Here is an 18,115-nt window from a genome sequence, read left to right on the forward strand (position 1 = left end):
TGTTTGCCACCTCAGTGGTATATAAAAAAAAAGGTAGACCGAAGTATTTACATTGTGTATAGTATCACATTTAATTATTATTACTCTATTTAGCTATTTATGTTTGGGAATATAATTATGTATCTATGTATTCCATAGGGTCGCATCATTCAAATTTCTCATCTCTGTATTCCTTAGAGACTGCAGTGTGGGGTACTTCGAAAAGGGCATAATTAAAGTTTCTTCAGGGTTGGCACCACTCACGCGACAACCCTAGTAACCGTTCCTTATTAAACAAACTTTATGCATTTAGTCTTTAGTAGTAAGACTGATTAAAAATAAGGTTATTAAAAATAAGATATTTAGCATTCAGGCTTCATTATTGTATTCTGGGAACCAAATAGAGTTACAGATTTTAGTCAAACAATTGAACCCAAACGCTTTATCATGCATTATTTATGAGTTCCTATGACCGCCTCCCTTCTTCATCAGATGACCAACTCGATGGTACTACAATATTATATTAGTTAATTTCATAGTACTATCATCAAACTTACCAAATTTTTTTATACAACTTAGAATGGCAAATAAGCTAACGGCCCACCTGATGGAAAGTGGTAACCGTCGCCTGTAGACATGAGCAGTACCATGGACATAACAGAGTATACTGTTTCGCCCATGATACCCCCCATGCGTTGCCATTTCTGAGGACTCAGGTGTTATTCCTTTGTACCGAGTAAATTCACGCCATATCCCACCCTTCAAACCGAAACACAGCCATGCATATACAACTGCTTCACAGTTGAAACACGAATGGGACAGAGCTACCCAAGCAATCGACTTTTGTACAAAGTCTCCCTCTGGTAAATAATGTGCCACATTTCAATACAATAACACCTTATTAATAATAACTCTACTCGTTATTATTGGCACTATAATTATTTCTCTTAATACTCTTGTTGTAATACTATGATAATAAATAACCTACTTCAGCACGTTCCCTTAACTCACGCAGTACGGTTATTAAATAATATTATAAACATCACTGATATATTTAGTAAGATAAAGATAACTGCCAAAGATACTAGAAGCAGCTCAGAAATATCTAGTCGAGTTAAATATATTTATTATAACATTGTATGTTAGCACACTAGATTTATAACATTGATTTGGCTTTTGCTGTTATAATGTTATAAATATTTTTAATGAATAAATAAATAGAAAAATGATCATCATTATCATCATATCGGCCGTTAATTATATACTGCTGAACATAGCCCTCTTGTGCGAGATTTTGCCAGTAGTTGCTACGTTTGGTACGCGGGTTAGCAATCGTAATTAGACTTTGATGATGTTTTAAGTTAAACGCTGCTGCCTATCCCTTGACCATTAACTTCGCTCTTATGACACTCGCGAGAAAGGAAGGAGTAGCCTAGTCTATGCCGGGACCACATGACGTAAAACTATGATGTATATTCAATTAACATTTACTGCTTTTTTTTTGGTGAGTGAAAATGAAATGGTAACCCCGCCTGCGCTAACGGGATACGCTAGCGGAAAACAGGCCAGTTAGCCCATCATGATGAATTCATCAGGAATTAACCATGATAGTTTTCGGAGGGAACCGCGAGGAGGTCGACCTGGTTAGGTATATTGCTAGTAATGGGATTCTCAGTCTCCACTACTAACAATCCCTTTCCCCCCAACATTTACTGTTTGGTACCCATAAATAAATAAAAAATAAACAGTAAAACACCAGCAAATGTTTAAAAAATTAATGGAAATATTGAACGGATAGATTAGCGTACTAAAGCACGTACTTGCTCGCTATAAGCTTATATTATAACCACGCCTCAACTATGCGAATCACTTGCGTTGGTTTTCTCTAACGCTTGAAAAAATGTCCAACATAACCGTTACACTTTATAGTGGAACCCTTTTCTGTTTTGATGCTCTCAGATATAACCAAATTCCTGTTTGTGTTTGTCCTATTTTTTTCTTTACAATGACATTTTTCTGTTTGTTTACCCGACCGACCCTTTAATACCAGTATAAGCTGCTTGTTTCAAAATGTAATTGTGTGTTTAGGAATTATTTTTAAGCGAATTCAAAAGGAGATTTGCAGTTCTACAGTAATTTTTCGTACATTGGGTGACATTTTCACCAATAATGAACCAATTTAATCGTTTGATGACATAAGAGCCAAACGAGCATGCACCTCACCTGATAATGCGATCACCACAGCCCATAGGCATCCGCAACATCAAAAAAATTTGCAGGTGTGTTTCCAGCTTTTAAAAAGGACAACGCTTTTTTCTTGGTTTTAATGTCGTATCTGTTCTTTGCTGCTGGAAGTAGGTTCCATACTTTGATTAGGCATGAAAGAAAATGACTGCAGAAATGCATGGCGGATTTATCCATATGATCAGGATGGAACTTTAGCATGTGACTGCTTATATGTGGGTGATGAAATTTTGTAGCTGGTAGTAATTTTTTTTTTACAACACAGGGGCAAACGAGCATGCGGCTCACCTGATGGTAAGTGACAACCGCCGCCCATGGTCACCCACAACACCTACGGCATTGCAGGTGTGCTGCCGGCCTTTTAAAAAGGAATATGCTCCTTTCTTGAAGGTTATGTTGTCGTAACATAACCTTCAAGAAATTTAAATAATTTCTCTGAATACTACTCATAAATGCAGTAAGACGTAAAGAGATGCAACATAGACATGTTGTGTAGAGATGCAATGTTATGGGATTAAGTTGATCGACAAGACATAGCTCATCGATAATCCGAGTCGCTCGACGTTGTATGCAGCCCAATGATATTGCTGCTCTACCCCAAAGGTCAGAGCAGTATTTCGTATGTGACTGGATTTGAGCTTTATATAATTTTAAGCGATCTGAGGCGTGAAATACTCTCACTCTGTTGAACATATTAATTTTTTTATGCTATTTTAACTTTTTCCTTCAAATGACCGCAAAACTAGACGTCGCTGGACATATTAACTCCAAGGATCCCCAGATTTGGCTTACTATCAAAGGGTTCTCAATTTCAGGAGATACGACATATGGTGTCTTTTTTGTAGTGAACGTGCAGACTTGTGTCTTCTTGGAGTTAATTTGGACAAGATTTCCTTTGCCTTCAATCGAAACCGGATTAAAAGAAGTTTCGAAATGTTATTAATATGCAACTAGTAATTTATATACAGAAGAAACAAGATCGAAGATAGCATAGAACCTTGCGAGATACAAGCATTCACGTGTTTAGAGTTTGAGCATGTATCGTTGACTACGGCCTTAATGCTCCATTCGGTAAGAAAACGGGCAATCTATTCGCATAGACTTGCAGGCAGCGTAAAAGATAGTAGTTTTGAAAATATTGCTATCGTTAGTATCGTATGATTGGTATATTATGTCATAATTAGTAGTATAATCTTGATTGGTGTATAACTGCATAAATGTTATTTCATTTTAAATTACTCATGAACATAACTCATTAATTATAACAACCCCTCTGCCCAATTTGCAGACAAAGCTGCAGGGCACAGTTAGTACAGCCATAAAGTCTTTATTCCATTTTTATCTGACATCATAATTTTAATTACATTTTTATGGTTGGAACTGCATAACAAGGATGCATATTTTAAACAATTTCCATGTCTCATACCACAGATAATATAATACTATACTAGTACTCATACACAATTTTTATTTTTGTTGGCGATGTTGACCTATAGAACTAGAACATGGTCTTACGTGGTTGATTGTACGCAAAAAATCTATTTACTCAGCGGGCTATGGAAAGAGTAATGCTAGAAGTTTTTTTTTTGTGTGATAGACTCCGAAATAAGGATATCCGCAACAGAACCAAAGTGACTGACATAACCTGAAGGATAAGCAAACTGAAGTGACAGTATGCTAATCACATAGTTCGAAAGACTGGCAACTGATGAAGAAGAAAAGTTCTTGGGTGGCGACTCGTATGCGCTAATACAGTGTAGTAGTATCCATTATATGGAGTGACGCCCTCAAATTGCAGGGAGTCAGTGGATGCAGGTGGCTCAGGGCCATTCCTTGTGGCAATTTATGGGGGAAGCCTATGTTCAGCAGTGTAACGGCAGGTAATGGCTGATATGATGATGATACATAGTTTTTATATATAAATTGAACTCGAAGTCATTTGTATTCTTTGAAGGAAGTATTCTACAAGTGAAACTGAATGTTTACATTAAAGAAACATGAGTCGAAAAACGCCAAATAAATTAAGTTTCTCATAATAACGCGACAAATGCATGTATGTAGGTCCCGGCATAGAATAGGCCACCCCTTTCTTTCCTGTGGGTGTCGTAAGAGGCGACTGAGGGAGGGCGAGCGATGGGCAGCAGCGTCCCTCTAAACATCACCAAAAGCCAAACTGCGGTTGTTAACCCGCCTGCCAAGTGTAACTGGCAAAACCCCTTTATGGGGGAGGCTATGTTCAGCAGTGGACAGTCTGATAAAAAAATGGTCTATACCATAGATTATAGATTCTTAGTTTTACATACAGTTAATGACTTCATTTTCGCCTTGTAAATACGTTATCAACAATATTCTCAATGGTCAACTTAGATAAGGTTAACAGTAAAAAATGACAAAAGTAATTCCGCCAAACATAGACTAATACTTTTTAAAAATACCTTCCAAAATTCATTCTATAGCTATGATGTTACACGATTACGTCACAATTCTGAACTGACTTTTACTTTTTTTTTACAATCAATTCAGTTTGCTCGCATGTTAGTCCCGTATTAATTTTGTAAGGATAAAATATGTCTCTTTTTGTACCAAAAGACCGTTTGTTGCGAAGCAAAATTTATATATAAACACGTGATTCTACGTTCATAATTCAAATGAAATTACGGATGCTCCTTTCTGAAATATCGTCATTTATCGGTTAATGTATGTGTATTTATGATTGAAATAAGTTTTTTACATAAAAAATATTAACTTGTTTTAAATTCAAATATATGTTTATTGTACTTGTAGTTACAAATAATCACTATTTAAAATTAAACTAAATATAATCAGATTTACTTTATTTTGCCTTGTGGACATGAAACAATTTACAAAAAATTAAAAGTATTATAACAAACTTATAAAAATTTATATTTTGGAATAAATTATATTTCTTTATTTAACAGATAATATTAATTTCAAATCGTATCTCGTACAAAGGCCAACCTTTATAGTTAGTTATAAAATTCAGTGTAGAAGTGTTTATAACTTTATATCTAATTAATTTTAAGTAAAATTTATATACATGATCTTTGAATTATTTATATCTCAATAGAATTTATTATTTAAAATTAAATAAATTTTATAACGTTTTCTCATTAGTATAACACGAAGAAACGACAAGAAACAACTTCTAAAAAGTCAACTCTTTTATTACGAGTTACGCGTAAAAAATCTTCAAGAACCGAAATGTCTATTGTAAGAATTGTAAGAATCTAAATGTCAACACTATCTAAATTTATATTAAACTGATAAAATAAATTACAAATCGAAGCTCGTGATTTCCCGCTATTGCAAGGGAGATACGTGCATCCCTTAGCTCATTTCAAAAATTTTTACAGTAGTGTTTGTGATTTTATAATTAATGAATTTTACTCATAATTTATATACATTTAACATTTATTTATTTATACATTAGTAAAATCTAAAAGATAATATTTTTTTGTTTTTAATGAAATAAAACTTAATAAAATAAATTTTGAAACATCTCCTCACCAGTAAAACACGAAGAAAGGACGAGAAACAACTTCCAAAAAGTCAAATCCATTGTTACGAGTTACACGTAAAAAATCTTTAACAACCGAAACGTGTCACAACATTATCTAAATTTATATTTGGAATAGATATTTTGAATAAATTATAGTTCTTTTTTTAAAAAGATGAAATAAGTTTCGAATCGAAGCTCGCGATTTCCCGCTATTGCAAGGGAGATGCGTGCATCCCTTAGCTCGGTAGAAAATGAACTGGAGGCTGAGAGGCTGAGAGCGAGAACATCCCTTACTACGGACACGTAATGATTATGTTATGATCATAATTTATAAAGAGCGATTAAGTAGACTGGTAAGTAGGACGCGTGCCTTGAGTGTTGTGAGGGGGTGTGTCACGGTATATTCTGTGCTGCCGCTTAGAAATATCTTTGCACAAAATATACTTAAATAAAAAATTATTCTGTATAATAAAGTAAATTATAATAAACGGCGATTAAATAGACTGGTAAATAAAACGCAAAAGTGGGTGTGTATACAGTATATTTTATGCTGTCATTGAGAATCTTTTTGTTACAAATGGATAGTTATTTTTAAGATTTGTGACAATAGACGTATATTCTACATAATACCATATAGTATTATATTATCTGTGGTAATATCATAAAGTAAAGAGTAGAAAACTTTATATTTGTACGTTAGAATTCACATGTAGATTTTGGCGCGAATAAAATATTGGATTCCGATCACAATATTAATATTGACCAGTAACTAAATTTTCGATTTGCAGTTTAGACTTAAGAAGTAAATTTTTTTCAATATAAAAATTAATAATTTGATTATGATAAAAATATTATTAATAAGTAATGTTATTATTTTTATTATGAAATAGAATATTTTACTAATTTTACTAATATTGTACATACGAAATTACGAAATTTGGTGAGTATGTATGGATGCTACTCTTTCACACAAAAATATTGAACAAATTTGAATAAAGTTTTGTACATGGGTAGGTTACATCCTAACATATTATTATTATTATTTCAGTTGTTAATTGACCACTGCTGAACATAAACCTTCCTCATAAGGAGAGTTTTGCCAGTAGTTGCCACGCTTGACAGGTGGATTGCCAACTGTATTTAGGTTTTTACAAAGGTTTTAAGAGGGACGCTGCTGCCCATTCCTTCACCATAAGCTCCTTTAGTCGCCTCTTATGACAACCACAGGAAAGGAAGGGGTGATCCATTCTATACCGGGATCTACACGGCGAATGGTAACATATAAGATACTTTATTACTATATACTGATTCTCGCGAGCAGAGGTGCAGTAAATACCAAGTTTGGAGTAAAATGCAACAATAAAAATGAGACGTTTCGTAGACACATTAGTCAATTATTTTGTTGTGATTTTTTTTTAATGGGTGATGATAGATGAGGATGAAAGCAGCAGGTCAGTTAGCCCATCATGAAGATTTTCACGAAAGGTAACGATGATTAGTAAGATTGCTAGCAATGGGGCTGTTAGACCTCATCGCTAACAATACATTTCCCCCATTTTTTTGCAATTGACTCCACTTTATTTTTGCAGAACAAATTTTACTTGCTTCGAAGGAAGTATAATGTTTACACAATATCTATTTATATTTTGAAACAACAGCTTTAAAAATAAAAAAAAAAATATTTTTTTTTTAATTTTTAAAGGAAAAATTAAAACCGGAAATTATATTAATCCACAGTTACAGACATATTTATACATTTTAATATTAGATTACTGCGATTCTTAAAAGAGAATAATTTCGGACGAGCGAGAGGGCGCTACGAATTTTTAATTAATTTAACAATTAACTCAATATAATTGAGTTCCACAGTTAATTATTTGGATGAAATTTAAAGCCCCTGATGTCAGTTCGAGTTTGTAAGATCTAGTCGGGTTAGTTTAAATTATTCTCTTTACATTTTGTATTTAAATTATATAAACTATTTATATAAAATACGATTCTCTTATTTACAGGTGTTTTCGAGAAATAAGTGTAGTAGTTATAAAAAAAATATTAACTGTTGAAATTTTGGGAATATTTAGATAATATCTCGGATGGGGGGGTGTCATGGGCGAATCAGTATACTTTGTTATGTCCATGGTACTGCTTATGTCTATAGGCGACGGTTACCACTTTCCATCAAGTGGGCCGTCAGCTTGTTAGCCATTCTAAGTTGCATAAAAAAACATACTCGTAGTATGAGTACAGTACTTTTTTTATAACATTTCTTTATAAATATGCTGGTTCTTTTTATTTATTTTATTTACGATGACTTCGCTGAATCTAAATTAATTTGAATAATTATTTTTTTAATTTGCAGATTTTAAACCCTTTGTTGATTTCATATTAATTATATCACTATACAGAATCTCTCTCTTCAGTCGTACACTCTTGGCAGAGTGGTCGTGGTTTTCACAATGACGGTGGATCGTCGGTGAGGCTCTCCTTCGCGATTGAGGTCCTCGCAATATGTCTCCATCTACTTCTGTTCGCCGCCGAGCGAGAGCATTCCACAATAGATTTCTGTGTGGCCGTTTTGATGAGGTCAGTCCATCGCGTTGGCGATCTACCCCGAGAACGTTTGCCTTGTACCGCTCCTTGGACAATTAAACGTTTCATACAATCTTCATTCCGGATGATATGGCCGAAGTATTTGAGAATTCGTATACGAACAGTTGACGACAATCTCTCTCTGATTTTCAGTTCATTCAGAATGGAAACGTTAGTTCGAAAGGCAGTCCAAGGTATACAGAATAAAGTACCATAATTTATATGGCTATGAAATCATAATACTTTCTACTACCCCTAGTAGTAGAAAGTACTATAATTTCTTACTAGTAGGGGTAGTAGAAAGTACTATAATTTCATCCCTTCATAATCCCTTTATAATTATATCCCTTCGAGTATATAGCATTACAAATATTTAAGAGGTATAGACAAAAATAACAAATATCTACGTTTCGTGTCAATATAGAAGTCTAGAACTTTTTCCTTATCCTTTCCGGATAAATTGCGAGTTACCCGGATATATGATCTCTATACTCTAATACGTATATACAAATATATATTTTCTTAGAACTCAGTCATTTACTCGTAAAAGATAGGTACTTAGACACTCATAAAATCTTATAACAGTATCCAAACGCAGCTGTGTCACATAACAGTACATATTTACATTGTCTTAACCTTACCTCCTTGTGTTAAGGCTCAAAATCTCACGGTTAATTAAGCAAGTACACATGTTATGTTAAGGGCATATGTACCAATTTTAGTGGGAAGACAGCTTGTTGGCTAATTCTCCTTGCTGGTACCAGATGGCGTTGCATTCGCCCATTACTGTATGTCATCTCGGTTGCTGTTTAGTGATGGGGATTATTCTAGACACTTATCGAAATTTTACTTTTTGTTTAATGAATCTATTATATACATCGATTTTTATTATAAAACCAAATATATTTCCTCTTTCTCTGTATAAATTTCAAATTATTTGTCTTATCGTCTTAAAAAAAAGGAGAAGGTTCTCAATTAGGTACTATTTTTTATGTTTGTTACCTCATAACTCCGTCAGTTAGTGTATAATTTGAAAATTTTTATCATATTATATCTTTCAGATTGGTCCTACAAAAATTTTATCAAAATCAATTCAGTAGATTTGTGTTTAAACCATAATACCTGCTTTTGCCACATCTGAAAACCTTTTTATGTGATACTCAATTTTAATTTAATTTAGAATGCGGGATTGTGTACTTATTCATAATAAACTTTTAATTGATTTTGCAATAAGCAAAATATAATAAAAAAGTCAATTGCAACACAATTAATATCATATTGACAGGAAAATAGATTCGAAAATTAATTGTCAAAACTAGTTTGGAATTAGCTAAGATATTACATAATATGTATGTTAAAAACAAAAGTATAGAGAATCGATTCTATTTTCAAATTTAAATTTAAATCACCTTTATTCAAATATACTTGTTTACTTTTTGAATTCTATTTGATAAATATGATTTAATTAAATTTAAGCATTGTTTTTAACACCATAAAAAGCTAGTTTTTTCAGCAATGGGTCTAGACAATCGAAAACCTTAGATAGGTCACAAAAAAGTCAATCGCGTTTATTTTTATTTATTTATTTATCTATAGATTCGTTTGCATTCTATTTAGGAAGGAAGTATCGATAAAAATTTATCGATAACATTCACCCCACTAAAGCTGGTGCTGTCTAAAAGCTATTAGCAGTTGGCGACGGGAAGGTACACCTGCGACTGTCATTTCCTACGGAGAGATTACCTACGAGGCACTAACTTACGTACGAACTCCTACGAGCTATTAAGAGACGAGTTTTAAAATATTGATGACAATGTGACAGGCGCGTAAAATAATCTATTAGTATTTTAATACTAGCTGTTACTGACGGCTTTTTCCACGCAGATTTTAGAAATTTATACTGAGTGACGGACATCCAAACATCCAATATTAATCTATATATATAAACATCATATAAATTAATATTATATACTAGCTTTTTCCGGCAACTTCCTCTGTATGGCTGGAATAAAAGTATTTTACTACATAGATTGATAAGATTTAATTGTTTGTAACGAATAATTTCACAAACCAAATATTTAAACGATTATAAAAATAATTTCAAAAGAAAGGTATATTATCAGTGATTAACATAGGCTATATTATCTTTCTATCTACTCGTGCGAAGCCGGGGTGAATCCATTAGCTTATAATAGTAGTAAGGATTTAGAAAAAATAAAAAAATTATTAAATTAGATTAATAAGATCATAGAAAAAGTATTCTACGGCTAAATAAATTTGGACTCTTCTTAGAATAGCTTTACCATAGCGAATTTTAACAAAAATAGAAACTATATGATTAAATCCTTGGGAAATTCTATGAATAGAACTCAAAGTGCCAGTGAAAACTCATAAAAGCACAGTAACGAATTTTCGAAACGAATATTCAGAGGAATTGCGTACAGTGTTGGATTTAGGGGAGACAATGAGTATAGTATAATGTTAAAAAAGGGGTTGTATTTTTGAAAACGTCTCTGAATTTATATTTGTTTATATTGTAACATTCACATGTATGATCCGATGTTTTGAAATGCTTCTTCATCGATCATTTTAAATAACAGTTGGTAATATATCAACTTAATATAATTTATGATAAACTTAAATCAAAGTGGTATTGCTATTTTTTAATGTTGTAACTTTTTAGTATTTTCAGTTTGTCTGTAAGAGATTGCTTTTAGCGATAAGACTGCCTTTTGTATATGCATATTTTGTATAAATTCTCCTTTTACACATCTCTTTTGTGCACAATAAAGAATTATTATTATTATTTCACGTTAAAGCGTTTATGGTTCGATCGAATCAGATATTTAGGTGCATCTGCGTACACAATATCGAGATCAATTATTTATTTATTAACTCTTTGTTGCACTACTTCAAGAACAATTGGCTAGTTATATTAATTAGTTTTTTTTAATAGATTATAATGGAATGGTAGCCCCACCTGTACCAATGATATACGCTGGCGGAGCGCAAGTGAGGGATGATTGATGAAGGTGAAAAGGGAGGTCAGTTAGCCCATCGTGAAGAATTTAACAATAAATTAGTCACGATGGTTTCCAGGAGGAACCGTGTGGAGGTCGATAGGGTGTATTGCTAGTGATGAGGAAACTAGACCCCATTACTAACAATCTCTTTCTTCTATTGGTACAATTGGTAATAAATGTATACAAATATAATAAAGCAAAGGGTTTGTTTGTTTGAACGTGCCAATCTCTCGAAACACCAGTTGGATTAGAAAAATATGTTTTTGCAATAGATAGCTCATTCCTTGAGAAAGGTACGCTGAAAGGTATCACGTCACGACTACGGACGAAGACACAAAATCATTATTATCATATCAGCCATTAACTGTCCACTGCTGAACATAAACCTCCTCATATATATATATATATATATATATATATATATATATATATATATATATATATATATATATATATATATATGTAGCATAGTCACGACGTCAAGAGCTTGATAAAATCAAATAGTCAAATCGAATGATCTAAAGTTTTTAAAACTGTGCCAAAAAGTTTTCTTTTATATCTAAATTATTAACTCTAACATTTATTTTTGTCTTACGACTAATATTAATAAAATAAATATTATAAATGTGCAAAGTAACGATGGATAGATGGATGTTTATTATTCTTTCACGTAAAAACTTCTGAACGAATTTGAATTAAATTTGGTATACAGGTAGGTTATATTCTAACTTAGCACATAGGATACTTTACGTACTTATTCACGAGAGCGGATCCGCGGGATACAGCTAGCAAATAGTGATTCCAGTACTGTAATCCGCCTCACGAATACCCATAGTTGTTTAAACCAACTAAATGGTACATAGTCCTTACATCCACGCATTAGGAATGTATCATTTATGAATACATTTTGGTAAATTATGACGACAAACTTCAGAGCAAAGCTATGGGATTTTATTCACCTGCCTAGAAGATATATAAGGAATCCTTAGAATCCAGCAGAAGAGCATGCATTGACGGATATAGAAAGGAGAAAGTAGGACTCACCGACCGGGTTAACTTGCTGAGTAGTTGAAGACCTTGGGTGCACCCTATGGCTTTGACTCCTTTTCCACACACCAACACTGGTTAGGGTCACAATTAGCAAGTAACAGGCACGCGAATTTCCACAGATTTTCTAGTCTTTTTTCGCCTAGAGTATGAGCGACACAAGCTCAGGTACTAGCGACCGCCATAATGATTTTTCGTTTAACATTCAAACACAGAGGTCGCCGGTCGGCGCGAAAATTTGAATTGGAGTTGTTAATAAGTTAATGGGTATATATTAGTACGAATGGATAACGGAATTAGAAGAGGATGTCGGAACATACCCCCCACTTGGAATTCAAAAGGATTCCACATACCTGGCTGTGCTCGAATTAATTAAAATAAAATTATGTTTACATTAATAAACAAATAAAATCTTATAAACTATATAACTAGAGTATTATTATAAATCTTAATTTATATAATGGATAAGTAAAATTTTAAATTAACTTACTATTTTATTACATTGGTAAAGGACAAATTTTTACGACAGGACGTCGAAAAACACTGCCGCTAGCAGTTTTTACTGATACTACGCGAACTATATTATCAGGGCCTGGATGCACCTGCACTATTCTAGCCAATTTCCATGATAAAGTTGGCAAATTTGATTCAACTAAAATCACTAAGTCGTTAACATTAACACTCCCTCGGTTTTCTAACCATTTATTTCTTTGTTGGAGTGTATGTAAATAATCTCGTTGCCAGGTGCGCCAGAACACTTGTGTAATTTTTTTAAGCATTTGCCAACGAGAGCGTACACATACATTGCTGTCTTCTAGTGGAACTTCAGGTAGACCAATTAGAGGTCCACCTACGAGGAAGTGAGCTGGTGTAAGCACATTAACCTCATCAGGGTCAGAAGAAAGAGCACACAGAGGTCTAGAATTTAAAATGGCTTCAATTTTTGTGACTATAGTTATCATTTCTTCTAATGTCAAAACCTGCGCGCCTGCTATCCGTTTTAAGTGGTACTTTGTAGATTTAATTCCACTTTCGAAAATCCCGCCGAAATGAGGGGCGCTTGGTGGATTAAACTCCCAGCTGATATGTCTAACAGCGAGGCCATCAGCAATATCAGAACGATTTTCGAAAAACATTTTATACATTTCATTCAAATGACGATTTGAACCTATAAAATTAGTACCACAGTCTGTGATAATTTTGTGACAAATGTTGCGCCTCGAAACAAATCGATCTAAGGCAGCAAGAAAGGCTTCTGTACTTAGTTCCGTAACTACTTCCAAGTGTACGGCCTTTACGCTGAGACAGATAAATAAACAAATCCAAGCCTTATATGTACGCGCATTTCTACGTCTACTTTCCTTCAGCATGAATGGACCACCGAAATCTATGCCCGTGGTTTGAAAACATCTGCCTGTTTGTAATCTTTCAACTGGCAAGTCGCCCATTGAAGGTTGACTGGGAATCGGCTTAGATTTAAAACAAATGATACATTTAGAGAGGCGAGAGCGTATCAACAGTCGCACACCTAGTATCCAAAAGGTTCTATGGATAAATGATTGCAATGTGCGAGGACCGCAATGCAAATACTTCAGATGATAGCTGTCAACGATTAGTTGTGATAAAAGGGATAGTTTAGGCAAAAGAATAGGATGTTTTGCTGAGTGAGGCAAGTTTGCATGACGAATGCGACCCCCCACTCGTATTAAACCTACCTCATCAAGGAAAGGATTTAACTTTTGAATAGACTTTATACAGGGTAAATTATTTTGAAGACGTATTAACTCTTGAAAAAAGAAATTCTTTTGGGTATATTTTAACAAAATAATTAAAGCTTCATCTATCTCAACTGTTGATAATGTGGAAAAATTGCGCATATCTTTATGTGCTTTTATATTTTTAATGAATCGTAAACACCAAGCTAGAACTCGTTGAAGTTTTATGAGAGAAGAAAATTTTGAAATCAATTGTGTAAGTAAATTATGTGAAACTGTACTAATAAAACAATCGGATGCTAGTGGTTTTAATTCCGGTAACTCTTGCTCTGGTATAAACACATTTTGAACAGGCCAATTGAGAGGTGTTTGATGGAGCCAAGGAGGACCGGTCCACCACAGTTTGTGAGTAGTGAGAACATCACATGTGGTACCTCTGCTACAACAATCTGCCAGGTTATCATGTGTCGAAACGTGGAACCACAATTCTGAACTGATCAAATCAGTAATTTGGACGACTCTGTTTGCTACGAAAGTTTTAAGAAGATGAGGTGCCGTTCGCAGCCAAGACAAGACAGTACTGCTGTCCGTAAATGCTCTAACTGATTTTATATTTAATTTCGATTTTAATAGCTCATACATATGATTTAACACTCGTGCTAACAAAACAGCAGCGCATAGCTCCAGCCTGTTAGTCGTTAAGGGTTTCAAGGGGGCGACTTTAGATTTCCCTATAAGTAAATTAGTTGTGGTACCTTGCAGAGTCACTACACATAAATACACACAACATCCGTAGCCCTTGGAACTACCATCACAAAATCCTACAAGATGTATCTCCGATGGACCAGAAGGAAGTACTAGACGTGATAGCTTAATTGATCGTAAATCTGATAAATTTGCAGCAAGAATGTGCCACTGCTTGGCAAGATTAGGTGGGATTGGTTCATCCCAAGCTAATTTTAAGCGCCACATCTCTTGTAGCAACAGTTTTGCGCAAAATACAACTGGAGAAATCCAACCAAGTGGATCAAAAATTCTGGCTATTATTGATAAGATTGATCTTTTTGTGTACTCTAGCTTGAAATCGTTAGAAAAGGAATAGGAAAATTGATCAGTCAGCGGATCCCACTTAATACCTAAAATTTTTAATGTATGTTCACTACTAGGTTCAGTGAACAATTTAGTCGATTGTAAATGCTCGAATGGAATGTTAGAAAGGACTTCTGAATGATTACTGCTCCATTTTCGCAGTTCGAATTTGCCTAGCTGCAATAGAGCCACTAGCTCATCTTTTAATAATTTAGCAGCTTCTATAGAGACAGCTCCTGTAGTAATGTCATCCATGAAGGTATCTTCTCGCACTACTTGGGCAGCGAGAGGAAACTGAGACTCATAATCCTCAGCTAATTGACGCAATGTTCTTATTGCCAGATAAGGTGAACTACTAACACCATACGTCACCGTATTCAACTCATATTCTTTAAGTGGGTCGTTAGGATCTTTGCGCCAGAATATGTGTTGGTATGACCTATCTTCAGGTCGAATGAGTATCTGTCGATACATTTTACATATATCTGCAGTAAATACAACCACGTGCAGGCGAAATTTAGTAATCAAGTCGACAATATCGATTTGGAGTTTCGGACCTACATGGACAATATCATTTAAAGATCTACGGTTTGTCGTAGGACAACTAGCATCGAATACAACACGTAAACGAGTAGTTGTGCTCTCTGGTTTGAGCACACAGTGGTGAGGAATGAGATACGTATTATTAGAGGATGCATTTTTGTGTTGCACCATGTGACCCATTTCTTCGTATTGGCGCATGAAGTCCACATATTCGGACTTTAAATGCGATTCACGTGACAGACGTTTCTCTAAGTTCAGAAAGCGGTTTAAGGCAAGCTCACTTGAACTACCTAAATCAGAGTAATTCTCTTTTAACATTATAGGCACAATATATCGACCGTTAGTATCTCGATAGGTACATTTCTTATACTGTTGTTCACATATGTCATATTCTGGTATCTTTATACGAACTGATGGAGGTTCTTCGGTCTCCCAAAAACGTTGTACGACATCATCTAACTGACAGGTCGATACTAAGAGTGACGTCATGTCTTTTATAGGTGACAGCACCTCACTATGTTGTAATTGACCAGTGATGACCCATCCAAACACGCTTGATAACGCACACGGGTACTCAGGACCTGGAGTATAACGACCTCCGTCGTAGATACGATCGAAACATTCTACACCCAACAGAATATCTATTTTACATGGTTTGTCAAAATTCTCATTAGCTAAACATAAATGACTAAATTTTTCTCGAACGCCTGATGGTAATGGAACAATAGGAATATTTGATGTAATTTTTTTAATAACGACTAAAGGCAATTCAAATTGTGGTTCACTACTATACTTAGGTATAATGGAACCGCATGTAACGCCCTTTATATTTTGTACAGAATTTTGGCCTAGTCCAGTTACCGACATATTACACCTACGCATAGGCAATCCAAGCCTATGAGCACAGGAACTAGTTATAAATGAATCCATACTACCGCTATCGATGAGTGCACATACATAATGCAAATAGCCATAGGAGTCACGAACTCGAATTGTTGCAGAACCTAAAATTTTTGTTGACTGTACCCCACTCGTTAGAAACGCCGCACTCGTTAAAGCAATATTTGAATCATTGACTTGAATCGGCTTGTCCCTTTTGTTGTCACTCATAGACAAGTTCGGAGCAGGGTTGTCAATTTGTAACAATGTACTACTAGTAGTCGGGGCGCATGACGATGCGTCCACATGTAAAAACGTATTATGTCGAGAGGCACAAATGAAGCAATTTACCTTTGATAAACAATTGTTTGAATTATGGCCCGATCGTAAACAATTTGAACATAAATTAAACTCGGTAACCAATTGACGTCTAGCATCGACACTCATTTTTTGAAATTTAAAACACTTATAAATGCTATGTGAAGAATGGCAACATGGACAATTAAGTTTATAGTCATTACGTAGATTTTGTTTCTCACTAGTAGTAGTGGAAGAAACAAAAGACGACTTCGACTGCTTATTACGTGGACTGTATACCTCAACTTTATTTCTATATGATTTCATATTATTATCTTGTGAAGAAAAAGAAGAATTACTAACTTCTAAAATCTTTATATAATTTTGTAAATAAGATAACAAACTTTCAAACGTTGGTATTTCCTCTTTATTCTGTAACTCGAAACGTTGACGAGTGTCGACATCTAGTGCGCGGGCCGCTAAGTAAAACAATATAACCTCATCGAGTGATTCGATATTCAATGCCCGAAGTGCATTCACACTTTCATATAATGTATTTGTTAAGGCATTTAAACCTGCGATCGATACTTTGTTTAAAGTAGGTAGATTAAAAATTTTATCGAGATATGCAGTGGCTAATACACGTTTATTATCATATCTGTCTAGCAAAGCCTGAAACACCACCGAATAATTCGAGGCGGTCAATGGAACGCCTTTTGCGATCGTTAGGGCATACCCAGACAAACATGAAATTAAATAATGAATTTTTTCTATATCTGACAACGAATTGTTATTGTGTATTAATGGTAAATAACTATCTTTAAAAGTTTGCCAATTTGTTATATTGCTGTCATAAGTGGGTACTTGAAGCTTTGGTAAACGAACTTGACATGTCTTATTTTCAATGTTAGAGGTAGGTATTGGAATAACCGTGGAATCCGACGGTTTTGTATCGATAACTAACTGAGCAATCTCAATGACACCATAATATAATTCGTCAAAGGATTCCAAGATTTTTGTGTCGGGTTCATTACTCAATCCTGCTTCCAAATATTTCATGTTAATCGTTTGACTCATATTATAAAAACTTTCTTTGAGAGATTCTATATTTTTGTATCGGGCACGAAAACTAGATATTTTAGTCTTATCTTTCTGTACTTCTCTAGATATGTCGTATAATATTTGTATTG

General features: G+C 34.3%; 2 protein-coding genes across 2 annotated transcripts in view; both read right to left on the bottom strand.

Annotated features, from left to right (window-relative positions):
- LOC113513847 (cell adhesion molecule Dscam2-like) overlaps positions 1-5,985 on the bottom strand; it is a 96,006-nt gene extending 90,021 nt beyond the window's left edge. Inside the window, exon 1 of the mRNA XM_052895074.1 lies at positions 5,752-5,985. Coding sequence (XP_052751034.1) covers positions 5,752-5,803 — 52 coding nt within the window. The 5' untranslated portion in view covers positions 5,804-5,985. The remainder of the gene's footprint in view (positions 1-5,751) is intronic.
- A 6,914-nt stretch (positions 5,986-12,899) lies between these two features.
- Positions 12,900-17,075, bottom strand: LOC113521129 (uncharacterized). The gene is made up of 2 exons (XM_052895068.1): positions 14,399-17,075; positions 12,900-13,570 (listed from the first exon to the last, which is right to left on the bottom strand). Exons 1-2 carry the CDS (start codon positions 17,073-17,075, stop codon positions 12,900-12,902), a joined length of 3,348 nt encoding a protein of 1,115 aa, XP_052751028.1.
- Between the last annotated feature and the right edge of the window lie 1,040 nt (positions 17,076-18,115).

This window comes from Galleria mellonella, unplaced genomic scaffold (genome assembly GCF_026898425.1).
Source record: "Galleria mellonella isolate WM207_F2 unplaced genomic scaffold, CSIRO_AGI_GalMel_v1 utg264, whole genome shotgun sequence".
Taxonomy (NCBI): Eukaryota; Metazoa; Arthropoda; class Insecta; order Lepidoptera; family Pyralidae; genus Galleria; species Galleria mellonella.

Coding starts and splice junctions, on each gene's coding strand:
- LOC113521129 (XM_052895068.1), bottom strand. CDS start 17,075: ATGAGTGTCGATGCTAGACGTCAATTGGTTACCGAGTTTAATTTATGT. Junction 13,571..14,398: donor AGCATCCGATTGTTTTATTA/GTACAGTTTCAC, acceptor CTAATTTTATAG/GTTCAAATCGTCATTTGAAT.